This window comes from Metopolophium dirhodum, chromosome 2 (assembly GCF_019925205.1).
Source record: "Metopolophium dirhodum isolate CAU chromosome 2, ASM1992520v1, whole genome shotgun sequence".
NCBI classification, from domain to species: Eukaryota; Metazoa; Arthropoda; class Insecta; order Hemiptera; family Aphididae; genus Metopolophium; species Metopolophium dirhodum.
The window spans coordinates 11,384,528-11,402,414 of NC_083561.1; the positions used below are offsets into that span (position 1 = coordinate 11,384,528).

A 17,887-nucleotide genomic window follows, 5' to 3' on the forward strand; every position below is an offset into this window, starting at 1 on the left:
ATTTGAAACTTTTATTTTCTATTTATAATAATAATTATACACGTCTTTTAAATAGTTAAATGCAAAATTTAACTACCGTTTCAACTATAAACTTTCTAAAAAATGGAATGCAACTTGTAATTGTGTAGATGCTTGGAGGTTGGAGCAAAAAAAGGAAAAAGAACATAATTAATATATTGAATTAAATCGTCGAATACATTTCAGTAATATTGATTTTTTTTGTTGATGTTTCTATTACAATCCTTTTAACTATAATAGGACACTAAAAATTATTTCTAAAAATGTTTTGAAAAAAATACTCGTTCTCTCGGAGGGAACTTTTGTTTATGAATGTTTGTCTTGTGTCTAATAATTTTTTCATAATTTCACCATTATGCTACATAATTATATAAATTATTATTTATTCGTAGAAAACTTTGTCAAAAACAATACTAATTTCTTTGGTTTCTAAATGTCGTCATTCAAATTTAATGGTTGAAGTTTTTTGACAAAATCCACATTGATATACGATGGTTAATGTCACATTCAAATTTTTTATTGTTTCGACAGGACATAATATTATTGACAGTTGCCCTCACGCATAAATGCAAGCTACGACCCAAACGTAACAAAAAAACCTCCATAAGACCATAACTAAGCACAAAACAATGTTTACTTATTAACAACCCACAAACGCAAATACATTATTAGGAGGTATCTACAAATGTTTAGTAAAATTTGATTCGAACTCTTGTTTCGAAATAATAAAAAAAAAAGAAGATAAATTTGGTTTAAATTAATTTTTCCTGTCTACATTTTTTCCCACTATTCATTCCTGTCAGTCACCATCAATTACCTATACCATTTGTTACGAATTACAATCTATCATATCCATACAGTATACAATACATAATTCATAAACATAAATTCTACAGAACTTGTTAATAATATTTATCGATGGAAGAGCCCCCACGATGAGATTTAGATTGCATTTTCTCATATAGTTTTCTAACAATACCTTTTATGTTTGATGTTTTATTTAAATTGCATACGGTTACTACATTTTTTAAAAAGGAGTTTCAAACGTTAGGTACCTGTGCTTGACACGTTTAATAAAACATTATTATTGTTGTTAATGGTTTTATTTTAATATTTTATGTAGATACTCACATTAATTTTAATTAGAAATTACAATTAAGCAGATGTAGAACGATTTAAATACCTACTACGCATGTGTGGTTTGCATAGCTAACCGCTATGATTAAAAATTAAATTGTGTTATATTGTGTTTAATTTTTACTATTTCAGGTCCGACTTAGTATAAGACATACTTTCATTAAATGTTGGTATTTTAATACTTTCAACTTGGTATTGAACTAAATTATACCAGTAAATCACTATCATATTTTCGTTATAGGTATCCAAATTCAAAAATGAAATGACATTCATTGTAAACCCAACAATTTTATTATCGTATAAAAATTAAAAAGTAAATTTAATAAAAATCACTTGAAAGCATTATCCAGTATTTTGGCTTAACACCTATTTTTTTGATTTTGAGCGTAACGGCACATTTCCACTTCTGACGTGGACACATAACCGTATGAAACGATACCGTTTTGAATTGAAAAATTCCAACTCGGTCGACTTGTAGTTAAAGTGTTTAATGTGTATCGATCCCCATGTCCCATGTTTTAAAACAAGTAACAACTGTGACCAATATCAAACAAGATGTACTAAACCCAGATTACTAAAACCACAAAAATCGTCGTACGTGAACACGTCCCCCGTGACACGGTGATTGTGGTATTAAAGCACTTTAATAATTTACCTAACGTCGTACGTAGGCCATGTAGCATTAACATTATTATTCATCACGCAATAAATATTTAAGAGCTAACGATGTTAATCAGATCATAACAATGTTGAATGCGATTTCTTATTTATAACTTTCAGCCTTTTTGTTAATTACTATTTACTATACACCCACTCGTTTTCTGTAAAATTCAATTCCATATCAGCAAAAATAAGCATCAAACAGAAAATTAACACCAAAATTAAATTAGGATAAATATAAAATTGTCAGTCATGCATATTCAATATTTTGGTGATATGAAAATTGGGGATAATGTAGTGTAGATTCTTAAAAAACTTTTCAGAAAGTCGTAATAACATAGCATAATTGTATCGCTTCCGATTGCACGGAGTATGACATCGGAAATTAAATTACTGTTTCCGGTAATATCGGTAATATACACTGCGTAATATACTGCGGATACATATTTTTTAATAACGCTTGCACAAAGGATTATTTCGTTCGTCGGGGTCTTGAGGTCCCCAAGGCCCTTCGGGAAAAACGGTAAATCCCCACTACGAGCTTTGGCAATTTTTCGCGTTGTTCCATTCAGTTCCGGTCCGATTGTGAAAAACGGCTGTACGTGCGAAACGTTAAGTGTGTATCGCAGTAGTTGTTCGCTAGACGGCGACACAGTTTCAGCAACGACTCTTAAATTATTATGTCGACTAAGGGTGTAGAACGTAGGTGTACGATTTACGTTTTCAATATCGTTGAGTTTTAATATAATTTATGGATAATGATTTTAGTTGGAAATTTCGATCGAAGTACATAATGATATAATAATAAATTTATTTATTTTTATTTATTTATTTATATATAAAAACGCCAATCGGAAATTTTATGATTACATTTAAAATTGAATATATTAATATGTAGTAAATGTTTATAACACACAGTAAAACAAAACATATAGAAAATACAACTTAATATAAACATAATATAGTACAACAAACTTATAACTAATACATTTATTAAATATTAAAATCAATAAATAATTAATGTTTATCGCCTTTTCCATCTCAATCCATATAATATTGACCCTTGTCTCATCGACAGAAAAACTTATTCGTACGGTTATCGTTTTATATACGTAACGTTCGACAATAACTGTCAAATAATTATAAAACGTAATTTTTATTTTTCACAAACATTATTAGTCTTACAGTAATACCCATACGGATGTTCCTGAATAAAATAAGAAAACCCTATTATAAAGTTTAGATTATTTTATGATATATTATTATTATAACTTTAACACAACGACTTTTATGGAAGGTTCAAACAATTAATTTTTGAAATTATTGTAGAGTATACTGTGAATATTTGTTTTATGTCGTAATTCAAGCAACCAATTCACTATAGCTAACGGTAGGTAAGACGTTTAATTTATTTACACCAGCTAGATATTACACAATACACACATATAGCTTACATATTTCTGAACTCTTCGAAATTATATTATTAAAAAAAGGGGAAAAGTTCAGCTACAAAATAATTTATGTAGAAATAATAAAAATAAATCCGAGGACTATATAGTTTAAATTTTAAAAACCTTACACATAAATATTATATTGTATTTACAAAAACAAAATATGAAAAAAAACTCGAACTATGCTTATTCATTTTTATACAAGAAGAAAGTTAAATGAAAGTATCGCATAGTTTTTAGAACTAATGATTCCCAAAATAATTCATAAGGCAGAATAAGTTTTTATTTAAATTTTTCATCATTAAAAACAGTTCCGGACAAACATGGTTTCCGTTACCATAGCTACTAAAAATAATAATGCGATCACGTTATCAGAGAAACAATTCCGAATGTTTAGTTCTTGAAGGTGACTTTATTATAATATATTATATTATTATACACGAAAATAAGAATTATACAGTATAGGCCAGTGGTGTATTTACAGGTATGTTCGACGAGGTCCACTGGGTCCGACCTCCACATCTTTGATATCCAATACAACCATGTTAAATTTATACAACATATTTTTACGTGATTAATGATTACTTATTTCTGTAAAAATATTTCCCCTACACCTTTCTACTAAGTTTGTATATTTGTAATTGTAAGTGAATTATAATAAGTATAAATTTAAATTTATATTTATATAATAATATCTATAATATTTAAGCAAACAAGTGTTTTTACCAATCGTTCCAACTGTCCCTCCTCCCTACAAATAAAAAAAAACAGCTAATGGCCATAGTTGTCGAGGTTAAGCTTAAACAAAAAAAAATTTTAATATTATTTTAATGGAAATCTTCTGTCTTTTAAATTATATATTAAAAATATATCGTCATACTTTAAAAAAAAAATAATCAACCAACTCTTTCAATATTGAGAGAACACAAATTTGGGAAACAGTCTTTCAGCATACTCGTTCTTACCTTAGTCAATTATTTTTATTTCATTCCAGAAAAAATTTGTCGTGATTTATCCAAAATTAGGTACTATGAAAATATGTTTAGGTCTTAGGTGCCCGCCCCACCCCCTAGTTACACCTATGGGGGAGGGGTGAACTGAAGCCCCTGCAGCACTGTGTTGGGAAAATGATCCCGGGGCCAGGAACACTACGAAAACGACAGGGAAAATACATATATTAAATATGTACACTTAGGGCCGTTCTTACAATGTCTCGTAAAAGTTAACCGGCACTTAACCAGCCGAATTCTGCTGGTAATAAAATCTGTTATCAGTCTGTTAGCGTTAACTGATACTTTACCAGACATTGTAAGAACGGCCCTTAGTTTTATTAAATTAAACATTATTGGTGACATTAATATTAACACACTCGATCACTTCATTCGTTATAGGTATAACAACCAAAATATGTATCCTTATGCCTACCTCAACATATTTATACGACGTATACCTACACTAATATGAATATGAATATGATAAATATAAATATAAATATTTAAATGTATAAACTGCTCATCTTTATATATATATAATTCTACTGTACGTGTGGATGTCATTGAACTCCTCCTAAATAGCTGGACCGATTTGAATGAAATTTGTTGTGTATGCTTGAGTGGGTTCTTTAATGGCTTAGATTCACAATTGGATCCATTAAGCGCAACCTGGGGAGGTGCTCAAACAGGGATTTTGAGATTTACGATGGAAATTGTTGTTTATAAATGGTTGCTATTGATTATAGGAGAAATAATTAGTAGAAATTACTAAATAGTATTTATTTATTGTTGGTGGCCATAAGTTATTCGGACAAGAATGCATCAAATTGAATTTGTGCACATTGTCTACCAATGTGGCTGAGTTGCACTTATAGCAGGTAGATTGCCTACTTGATATGTTGTGGCAAATTGTCTGCAATTATAATATTTTTTAGTAATCAATAGCAACCATTTAAATAAACAAAAAACAAAATAAAATAAATGTATTATAATTACACAATCACGCATTTTCTACGTAGGTACGACTTTGTTTTATTGTGCCGATATTCTCATTAACAATACCATACCACGATCAAGACGATCAAATACTTCACGTCAAAGCCATAATACAACTAGGATTCGAAACATTGCGAATGAAAGGACTGATTTGTATAAATGAATGTCTGTGTGTAGATTAGACCTTCGAGAAGAATATAGGCTAATTTAAAAAGGGTTAAATTTGGTTTTTTTTATTCATCGGATTTTAGTACGGTTAGGTTAGGTTAGGATTTTCTTTTAATTGATTATATTAATCCACCGTAGGTGGAGTTAAGTAAAAACGACAAACTTAATATAACTTTGATACTTTAGAGTTAAATCATACACTTATGTACAAACAGCGCGGGGTCCGCCTACCTGATAATATACTGCTGCGAATAAGAATTTGTATTCCGTGCAACAGAAAAATTAAGATAAATCTAAAACATCATACACCAAATTTACAGTTTGTACATTTAACGGGTAACGAAAGTAACAAAGGTGACTTATGCCCGGGCAACGCCGGGAAGGACAGCTAATATCCATATATATCGTAGTGCTAAGACCTCGATTTTCCACATGTTAGTTTATGTCGACAAGATTTCACGAAGAGGGTATTTAATTGTTTTCATTATATTTATAGATTTGGAATGTAAGAGTCGGGAACCCATAGGTACTTAAATTGGTTTTACAACGACGTTGATTTTAAGTTTTACCTACTTCGTGGAAAATACACTTCCGTGACGGAAGCCGGAAGTCCAACTCCCTCCCAAACGACTACCCACTTACATTGGTCCTCATTTGTATAAGTGCACCTAAATTTTAGAACCTTCGATGATATTCAACCAGGCTCTAAGCATGGGTGTATTCGCGGGGATAGATGGGGGATGGATTTCCGCACGACCTTTTTTTATGTACATAATATTAGTGTGGCGAACACTTCCCTGCAATTTATCTTAGAAATAATGCATACATATCTCCCGCAATGAACATTTCTGTCTAAGCCACTGGCTCTGAGTATATCTGAATATCTGTTGAGATAACTATATAATAATGTACCTAACTTTAGTACGAATATGACATTCACATTTATAATATATATAACGTAATACGTACCTATATCGGGCAATAGTTTAATAGATATATTATATTATAGGGTATGGGTATAGACTGTTTTGCAGTATGTTTTGTAGTTGACATATCGAAATAATATATTAAACTCGTTGTGTACTCGTACAGTATTGTTGTGGCATTTTGACGTTGCTATCAATCTTTGTTTTGGTCATGGTGGTAAATAACAGCTATAGTATTTTTTGTTGCTAATATTTTATATATAATATCATGGTCTTTCTGAAAAAAAACGGTGACGTGGAGTAATAACATATAATGACTATTATCATTGAGTATATAAAGTATAAACAATATTATAATATACTCAATTCTATTATACTAGTGCGTATAATTATTATACAAATATTTAATAAGTGTATTTTTTATTATAACTATTTATTAAAGCTTTAACTACTATGGTTATAAGCCAAAGTTCAAGTTATTAACAACAAATTAAATCAAATTAAAGTATTTACAATTATTTAAAATTATTAGGAAAATGTATAAATTGCATCTGTGTTTTCTTCTTTGGGTGCATATGCAGCGAGGTTAGGTAATAATTAAGAATCTTTTATTCGAAACAATAAAAATAATTTTTTATAAAACTGAACATCATGGTTTGACCAACATTTTGAAATAAAAAAGTTAGTGTGAGACCTAATGTGCCAGTATTGTGGTCGAGCTTACAACCTCTCTTAGACGTGACTTGAGTCCTAGCAAAATCAAACAAATTATTCTGAATACAATTTTTCCCGGAATCCGACAATGTACCGGTACTAATGCAAAATGTAAAGACTAATGACAGTGTCCCTAGCTAAATATGAAAATTACCAAGAAAAATCAGGCATTATTAATATTTTTGGACATTATTTTTGCATTTTCTGCTTTTACTTGTCATGCACCCGGCATGTTTGTTGTTTTGCAACGTTTAAGGTCCCTAACAAAATATAACAAATTTCTAGAAATGTTTGATATTATTTTTAATCTCCTAACATAATATACCAATACCAACTTGACGGACATCCTAAGTGCATGCATGCAAGGTGCGATAACAGTTACAATGTAAGTACTAAGTAGTTTCATTTGCTTATGTACCTATACCTAATAACTCATGATACATATTTTATATAAAGATTCGTACTATATGTCATATATATTATATATAGCTACATACTATACATTGTTTTAACTGTTTTAAATTTTAAGCCGTTTGAGATGATTTACATAAGACTTAAATTCCGGGTGTTAGTCGCAAATCAAAAATTATTTATGTATTATATATTACTCAGATTATAAACACCGATATAAATACACTTCGATATAATTAATAATAATAGTAAAATATTTTTCAGATCAGTGCTCTTGATTAACAATATAATAGATATACCTACATAATACAGATATCGATATCGATTTCACTAAAAACAATCCTTTCTAAAAAATTATGTTTTGATTCAGTTTTTAATATTCATACAATACATAAGTTCAATTTTCAATTTACCGTCTGTACAGTGTCAAATAGTCTAATAAATTTTATGACTTTATTAATTACTAACAAATTATAATCGTTCCAGGCTCCGTTAAATTGTCAGCAGTTGCTGTACTACTATATTTAATTATATTTTAATTTTAATTCTTATTTATCATCGTTTTTGATTTACGGACAACATGAGCATAGATACAATGTACAATATGTACTCAAAAAAAATAAATAGATTGTATACACCGTGTTCGCGGCATACCGGGTTCTACTACGCTAACATTTCAGTTAGTTAGCCTACAGAAGTAGGTACTATGAGCCACACTTTTATACTATTGTATATTTGTATCCATCTCCTGCCTAAACTTATAGTCTTAATCATCTTAAACACCCACGACCCATCTTGCTATTTGAATTTGAATAATTAATGTGGAAATTATTAAAAAATCCGTTTTCTTTTTGATATCAATATAAATAACCTTATAGGTAGTAAATTGGTCATCTAATTTTTTCTATAAAACGAGCGCGAAAAGTTCGATTTAAATTTGTTGCTTATAAACATATTTTGGTATAAACCAACCGAAACATATAACGGAGCATTACATCGGTCACGGCACTCTGCATAATATTATAATAACAGTTGTCAACATTTTTCAAAGTTGCATTTAAAAAGATATTAATTGAAAAAAAAATGTTACTATACGGTGGTCAGACACGATATTTTCATTAAGCATTGACAGTTATGTGCACCCGCGTATATCTGTGGGTAAATAATGTTATTTCAGCATCAGAGCACATTATTGTGGAGTCGTCAGTACAATAATATTATAATACAAAAAAACCACAAAAGTACCTTCCTATATTATTATTATTATTATTATTATACCGACGGGAGGAGAGACGAGAGCAGTAAAATCCTCCGCCACCGCGCACTCTATATAGACAACGCCGAATGAAATAATTTATATATATACTTAGGTACACGGGATGGAAAAAAAAACCATAGGTACGCCGAATAATATATATATATATATATTATATATAAATGTAATAATCATTACAAGCAAAGCGTACAATATTATACCAAAGAGGACCGTCGGGTGCCGTAACGCCACCCACCGCATGCAGCAGCTATACGTAATAATATGCGTATAATTATTATGTGTACAACCTTTACCCGATTAAAATATTGTTATACAATTTTAACTGTGTAGTCGATCTTTCGCAGTCTATATGGTATTATTATGTATAATATTATACACAACGATGATAAATATTAAAACATCCCGCCGTCTCTTTTGTAGGTGGTTTTATTTTTTTCAACGACAAACCCTCAACTTGTACAACATTAATAATAATACAGTGGAGATACTTACGTATTTATACGACATAATTATTATACAGTTTTTAATAATATACCTATATATATTAATATATCATCGTCGCGATGGAAACGGATTGGCGGAGAGGCTGCACCGGTAGGTATAATATAGATCAGTTGTTCGCATAATATACCTAGCTGTATGTGTGTGTGTGTGTGTGTGTGTGTGTGTGTGTGTGTGTGTGTGTGTGTGTGTGTGAGTGATTTGGCGTGTGTCGGCGTTACCCGGTGTCAAATATGTAAATACCGAGCCCACATTAACATAACAAAGTGCGTACACGTCTCTGTGTATATATACATAGACCGACGTGTATAATTTTTAATTCAGTCGTAATGTTTATTATTTATTTGCAGAATATTTTGCCGGGGCGAACATCAATATTTGAACGACGAGCGGAGAGCGCATTAACGTCGTCCAATCAATAGTCTTAACAACGGGGTAAAAAAAAAAAAAGAAAAAAAGGGAACATAAACAAAAATAAATTATACACACAATATTTAATATATATATATATATATATATTCAGTTTAAATAAATAGAAGGTAAAAACCATACTTTTTATTTTAATTCCATTTATTTGATTTTTTTGTTCCTTCCGTTTTCTGCGCGAGAACGACGACCAAAGCGTATTGCCCGCCAGTCCGTATACGTTATACGCGTAGGTACCTACCTATACAAAGTTATTAGTATTATTACTATTATCATATTATTATAATATACACGCGCACAAGACGGCAATTACACAGTTTTCTCTTTTGCGGGGCACGTCGGGGTATCGGATTAACACACCCTTCATTTTTGCTTGTTTCTTTTCATTTTTATCCTCCCTTTTAGATTTACGCCTTAACGTTTAAGCGCATAATTTATACTATACAATCGCGTTTTCACACGTCCCGCTCCGCTAGTTAGGTGCATTTTATCAGATCGGGCAGTCTCTGAACGTAATGATTTTCTGTGAGCCATTTTATATGAGTAATATACAATATCTATAGAAGTAAAGAAATAGAGCAATCGAACGTAATCGACGGGGAATAAACGCATCACGATAAATACGAGTACAGCACTACCTACAAACTGCTGCAACAGCGATGTACGAACAGTACAGAGTGCACGCGTATATGTTGGATCATAGGGGTACCTAATTTAGTTTTAGCACTTCAACTACCTAGCTAGTTCCAAAATTAATGGACGAAAAATATTATACTTGAATTTTGAAACTGTTTAGAAAGAAATATGGATCAATGTCTTCAGATTATTATATTTTATTTGCTATTATCGCAATTAGTGCCAACATCTGTAAGCCGTTATTGTTAAAGGCAATTAGGCATGCGTATCCATCTGTATATTGGTTATCATGAATGGCTCTTATTTTATTAAGTCATAAACTCATAACCAATTTATTGTGATGAATATATGTATGAAGTTATTTTATGTATCATTAATATTTGTATATTTTTGTAAACAGTTTTATATTATATTATTCAATGTTAAAATGACAAAAAAATTAAAAATACTGAACCTACACAAAGTTTAGATAACTGTTGTCACAAAAACTATACAATAAAAATAATGATAAAAACAAAGTTAAAAAAGAACATTATATTCAACATGTGCAGTACTATAATAATATAACATACTTATTACATTTCAATATTCAAGTCGTTTTTACCTATATTTCGAAAAAAAATTGACACGTCAAATTGTATTACAACCTAGGTGTTATGTATGTACATTGTACGGTGTGTCCGATACTCCGATATGTTATCTGTAACGATAAATATATATATATACAACATTATGTGATTATTATGTGTGTCCGCCGTCGTGCGTAATGATAAATAAAGCAGTCGTACTTTGTCAATGCTCGTGTGTGTACCTTCGCCTATCTTATATATAAAATACGTAACATTTGGCGACGAAGATGAAAATTCGGTGAAAATATTATTTAATTTTCTTGTTGTGATTATAATGTCGAATATTTCGCAATACATACCGGGTTCGGAATCATTCAGTAATTATTTAGATCGATTAAACGCGCAGTTGACCGTTTTAAAAGTTAAAGAGGCTGATAAAAAGTCCTATTTAATCGCATACATTGGTTCGGAAGCATATAGTCAATTAAAAGATGCTTGTTTGCCGGAGGAACCACAATTAAAGTCATACGACGAGTTAGTGTCCAAATTGGAAGAAATATATTCACCACGTCGTCTTGTAGTGAGTGAAAGATTTATTTTTAACCAACGTACACAGAACCAGGGTGAGTCAACTCGGGAGTACATAACAGCATTAAAAAAATTATCAAGTTTTTGTGTATTTGGTTCGTTTTTAAACGATGCACTGCGAGATCGGCTTATTGTAGGGATAAGTGATGAATCGTGTCAACGAAAATTACTTGGTATAGAGTCCCTAACGTTTGAAGAAGCATGTAAAATTGCTTTGGATTCGGAGTTGGTTTGTAATCAAACACAACAAATGAACAATAAATCACAAGTAAATTTTATCAATAATGGGAAAAATGTGTCTCGTCAAACACATTCGTCATCGAAGTCGGAACTCAAGTGGAACGGAAATTCTGGTGGAAAATCGTGGTCTGGGAAGTCGTCAAAACCTGGTCAAAAAAATGGTCAGTCAATTCAGCACGGCAGTCAAAGTTCACGAAGTCTTAAGTTTGGTCAATGCTATAGATGTGGAAGGAAGCACGATGTCCGTACGTGTCCAGCCAGAGAGTGGGAATGTTTTTCATGTAAATTAAAAGGTCATACGTCGAAAATGTGTAAGACAAAAATTAAAAATAATTTAGAGTCTATTGATTTAGTAAATAATGTGTCTCAGAATAGTGGGGGAAATCCACTTGTGATTAAAATCAAAGTTAATAATAAGCTTATTCCGTTTGAAGTAGATAGTGGAGCGTCGGTTTCAGTTATGCCGATTAAATATTTTAATATGTATTTTAATAATTCATGTAAATTAGAAAAAAAACATATTCAATTAAGTTCTGTAAATTGTGAACCAGTCAAGGTTTTAGGTCAAACACTTGTAAATGTCGAGATGTCAAATCAAAAAAATATTAAACTATATTTAATTATAACGGAAAACTCTGTAAAAAAAGTTTTAGTAGGTCGATCTTGGTTAGATAAGTTATATTCAAACTGGAGATCGAATATGTGTCTAAATTGTATAAGTAGTAATGTAGATTGCAAAATCGGGAAAAATATTATGAATTCTGTAAATAATAATAATTGCGTTTTAAGTGAAATAGATGTAATTAACAATATTAAACTCAAGTTTCCCGGGGTGGTTAAATTAAATGATAAACCAGCTGATTATATAAAAGACCATGAGGTCAATTTATCTTTAAAAGAAAATAGCGTACCAGTTTTCCATAGAGCATATCAAGTACCATATGCACTAAAGTCTGCTGTAGAAATTGAGTTAAATAGATTAGAAGTTGAAGGAGTTATAAGTAAGGTTTCAATTAGTGACTGGGCATCGCCTATTGTAGTAGTACCAAAAAAAAATAATAAAATTAGAATATGTGTAGATTTAAAAACTACCTTAAATCCAAAATTACAAATTGAACAACACCCATTACCAAGAGTCGATGATGTGTTTAATGAGTTATCCGGGGGAAGTGTATTCACTGTTTTGGATTTAGCAGAAGCGTATTTACAATTACAGGTTGCACCTGAAAGTCGTAAGTTTCTTACAATTAATACTCATAAAGGGTTGTACTGTTTTAATCGTTTATGTTATGGGGTAGCGTCAGCGCCAAGTATATTTCAGTCAGTCATGGAAAATATTTTACGAGGTGTTTCTAAAGTACAAGTATATTTAGATGACATAATAATCTGCGGCTCGTCAAGGTCAGAGTGTGAAGAAAATGTTAATGCGGTGTTAGAACGTTTAAATGAGTATAGAGTTAAAGTAAATTTTGAGAAATGTCAGTTTTATTGTTCAAGTGTACAATTTCTAGGTCATAAAATAGATTGTCAAGGCGTACATCCCGATGGAAATAAAATGGATGCGATAAGAAACGCACCGTGCCCTAATGATGTAGTACAATTAAAATCATTTCTCGGTCTCATAAACTATTATCAACGTTTTATTCCAATGTCGTCATCTATATTAGCTCCCTTGTACAATTTAACAAAAAATAAAATACCTTGGAATTGGTCTGACGAATGTCGATCAGCGTTTGAAAATATAAAACAGGTATTAATAAAAAGTCAATTATTAGTCACGTATAATCCAGATTTACCTCTAGTAGTTACGTGTGACAGTTCTAGCTATGGTGTCGGTGCAGTTCTTAGTCATTTGATAGATGGGGAGGAGAAGCCAATTTTATTCGCGTCTAGCACCTTATCAGCGGCAGAAAAAAATTATGCACAAATTGAGCGTGAAGGGTTAGCAATAATCTTCGCAGTAAAAAAATTCCATAAATACTTGTTTGCACGCAAATTTATTTTAGTAACTGATCATTTGCCGTTAAAATCAATTTTTAATCCGTCAAAGAATATACCTGTTGTAGCTTCATCTAGATTACAAAGATGGGCAGTTATATTGTCTAGTTATCAGTACGAGATTCAACATAGGAAGGGGGTAGACATAAGTAACGCAGACGCGTTATCAAGATTACCTCAAAGTAGTAATACTGGGGAAAATGCTTGTTCAATTTTATTATTAGAAAATTTACCTTTAACGTATAAGGAAGTGAGCAAAAAAACGAGTACAGACGAAGTATTAAAAGAAATAAGTCAGTATACGAAAGAAGGTTGGCCGGGGGTAAAGTCGTTAAAATCAGATTGCCAACAATATTATAAAAGACGGGAAGAATTATCGTTAGTAAATGACTGTTTGATATTAGGTAATCGCGTAGTAATTCCAAAGTCATTAAGAGAAGACGTATTAATGTTATTACATAAAAACCATCCGGGTATTGTTCGTTCGAAAATGCTCGCAAGGTCGTATGTATGGTGGCCTAATATCGATATTGATATAGATAAGTTTATTAAGACGTGTACGGAATGCCAATGTAATCAAAACGATAAGAATGTTAGTGAGAAAGTGTATATTCCGTGGGAAAATCCATCAGATTCTTGGAAAAGAATACACATCGATTTTCTAGAAATAAATCAAGTTAAATTATTAATCATTGTTGACAGTTTTAGCAAATGGATTGAGTGTTTTGCAATGGGAAGTACAACGGCTTCAAAAGTAATCGAAGTTTTAGAAAATTGTTTTTGTCGTTTTGGTTCCCCAGAGATAATGGTAACCGATAATGGTCCACCTTTTGGCGCAAATGAATTTAAAGCATATTGTGAGAAAAATTGTATAAAACTAGTACATTCGCCGCCATACAATCCAGAGTCTAATGGGTTGGCAGAGCGAGGAGTGCAAACGATAAAAAAATTATTAATAAAGAGTTTGTGTGTAGAGAGAGATGTAAAAAGAATACAATCAAAAATTAATAATATTTTAGTATCATATCGTAACACACCAACAACAAGCACAGGTTGTAGTCCGTCAGATTTAATATATAATTTTAAACCAAAAAATCATTTGTCCATATTAAAACCACCAAATATTGTAGAAAAGAATAAAAATATTAATGTTACTAAGTACGAAATAAATGATAAAGTTCTTGTTCGAAATAATTCAAAAGGGCAGAAATGGTTAACTGGACGTATAATGAAAATGTTGGGAACGTGCAGTTATTTAGTCCGGGTTGGTGATAAAATCAGATTAATGCATGTAAACAAACTGAAAAAGAGTTATTTAAATGATGAGGTACATCCAAGGGAACTTGAATAATAATAAAAATAAAAAAAAAAAAAAAAAATATATTGTTTATCTATTTAAATTTTTAAGTTATATTTATTATGTATTGTGTAAAATTGTAAATGTTAAATCATTATTATTATTTTCTAAATTGTATGAATTTTGTATAAGTTAATTTATTGTACTAAAATTATATAGAAGGGAAAGATGTTATGTATGTACATTGTACGGTGTGTCCGATACTCCGATATGTTATCTGTAACGATAAATATATATATATACAACATTATGTGATTATTATGTGTGTCCGCCGTCGTGCGTAATGATAAATAAAGCAGTCGTACTTTGTCAATGCTCGTGTGTGTACCTTCGCCTATCTTATATATAAAATACGTAACACTAGGTACTTGAAAAAAAATCCTGACCAATAGATACACGATATAAGAACCTTTCTCATCATATTTCATCTATATAGTTTGCTTTTCTGCAGACTATCGCCAATCGCCCATCGCCCACTTTCTCGTATACGAAAATAAGTACTGACTATAACAAAATAAACAATTATTTCATTATAATAAGGTTGCTGCGCGAATATTATTATTATATAACCGACGATTTTTTTAAAAAAAAATAACCGGAAAACCTCTTCAGATCGCGCCGCAGCCATGGAAGTATAATATTATTATATACGAATAACGAATATACGATGGTTCGTCGTGCTCCTCGAATAATATATTATATTGCTCCTCCGAATATTATCCAAGTTAATTTACTTCAAATTTATACACATATATACGCGTTTACAAGGTGTATTATAGAGTAAACGCGAGTTATTCGTATATTATATTGTTCCAATTATTCGGTGCTCGTCGTATTTGTTCTCACAGCCGTTATATATAAATTCTAAGCTCTCCGGGGGATATTCGCGTACATGTATATAATGATAATAATATGTTATGTATATTATACACCGTGAAACATTTACCGCAAATCCGTCTTTTAACGATTTCCCGCAACTTAAGTAAGACGGAATCTATAATAATATATGTAAGTTGAGTGCGTCGTATTTGTCTAGTCGAATAGTATATAACATATTATGTACATAACATAGCGTATATAAATACCTAATAAATGCTGCACGCGCGTCTCATCCGATGAGCAGTTAACACACGGGTTTCGTTATTCGGTTTGTTCTGCTTTTATTCAAACGGTTAAAAATTAAATAGATTTATACACACTCGAACGTAATAATTATTTTAACACACGATACAATACGTACGACGACATGTTTACTCAGCGCTGTAATGTATATAGGTGTATATATATATATATCTATAAATATAGTCATATATATTATATATACAACGCGTATACCTATACAAGAAAGCTGCAATGTGCTGTATTATGTTACATTGTATTGCAGCCGTCTCTGCAAAAAAGCAACATTATTACCATCCGCTTGGACCAACGACGGCCGGTTTAATACAAGACACATAGTGTGTAGGTAGATACATATTGTATAGGCACGTATAATATAAGCAGGCTCTCCCAAGCTCGCTAAATTAATACACATTTTCAAAAAAGAAATGATAAAATAAATTATCATTTATTTTCAGCATTCTTGTAACATAATATTAAGATATAACCATGATACAAGTACCCACGTTGGTTACATCAATAAACTTACAAGCTCATAACATCAAAGTAAGGGTTGATCTAGTTGAACGCATACCTATGCCCCAAACTTCTAATGTCCCATATCAGAATTCCCAATTCTATCAGGACGTGGCCTATTCGGCTCCCGTTTTTCCTAAATTGCTTTTACAAAAAGCTCAATTCCCAAACGGCTTCCGTCAAATAAGGTTTTACAAACAGCTGAATTCCCAACACGAATTCCTTCCTCCTTCATACAGACTTAGAACTGTCTTAAAATATGTTAGTGTTTTTTTTTTTAATTTTAGCGTTAAAAAAATAGAAAAATGTATAAATATAAAAATCATACATGGGGTAAAGTTGGGTGAGACCTTTTTCGACGGGAACCGTTTGGGAATAAGCAAACGATAGATGGTAGCCGTTTGGGATGCTCCGTTCTATCACATACTTAATGTTATTAATAAAACAAATTTACCGTAATTCATTGTTTTAATATTGTACCTAATCGCTACTATACTATGTATGCTCTTCGACCTGTATATTATGCTAAAACAAATTATTTTTATTTTTAAATTAAAATTTAATTTTAATTTTGAGATCTATATGATCTAATTTTTTAATTTTGTATTAATAATGCGAGTCAGGGTTTCTTAAAATTGTACGATTACCGGCAAATTATAACATTATAAAATACTGCAGGAACGTAAAAGTACGTCTGAATCATTGAATGGTCTAAATGTTTTGGACATAATAGTACGTCTGCGGCAGTGAAATAGTTGACATGGAAGATTTAGTGATTAAAAAGTGAATATTTTTAAAGAAAACTATTTCAATACATCAAAACTATTTCATTACCTAATAAATGAGTTGTATGGGTTTCAGAGGTGTCTTTTTTTAATTTGAAAGCATTGATAAACTGATTCAAAAATTATTAAGATTTTGTTAAAAACAGGTATACCTAATTTAAAAACTTCACTGTAACAATAGGTTAGTAAAAATCTTTATTAAATTTTCAATCTTTATAGTTGGGCTGTGACAAACTTTTTTAGTTTCTAATTGCAACAAAAAGTTTTATAAAATTAAAATTCCACATTAAAATTTATACAGTTTGATCACTCTACTGTAAATCTAAAAACTAATAATACATTTAATTACTTATTTGCATACAAATAAAAAAAAAGCGAGTAAGTTGATGGCACTCTGCTGTAC

At 30.9% G+C, this 17,887-nt stretch overlaps 1 protein-coding gene across 1 annotated transcript; it reads left to right on the forward strand.

The window, feature by feature from the left end:
* The first annotated feature begins 10,961 nt into the window (after positions 1–10,961).
* Positions 10,962–15,377, forward strand: LOC132939602 (uncharacterized protein K02A2.6-like). The gene has a single exon (XM_061006862.1). The coding sequence runs from the start codon at positions 11,108–11,110 to the stop codon at positions 15,056–15,058; it is 3,951 nt and encodes a 1,316-aa protein (XP_060862845.1). The 5' UTR covers positions 10,962–11,107; the 3' UTR covers positions 15,059–15,377.
* The last annotated feature ends 2,510 nt before the right edge of the window (positions 15,378–17,887 follow it).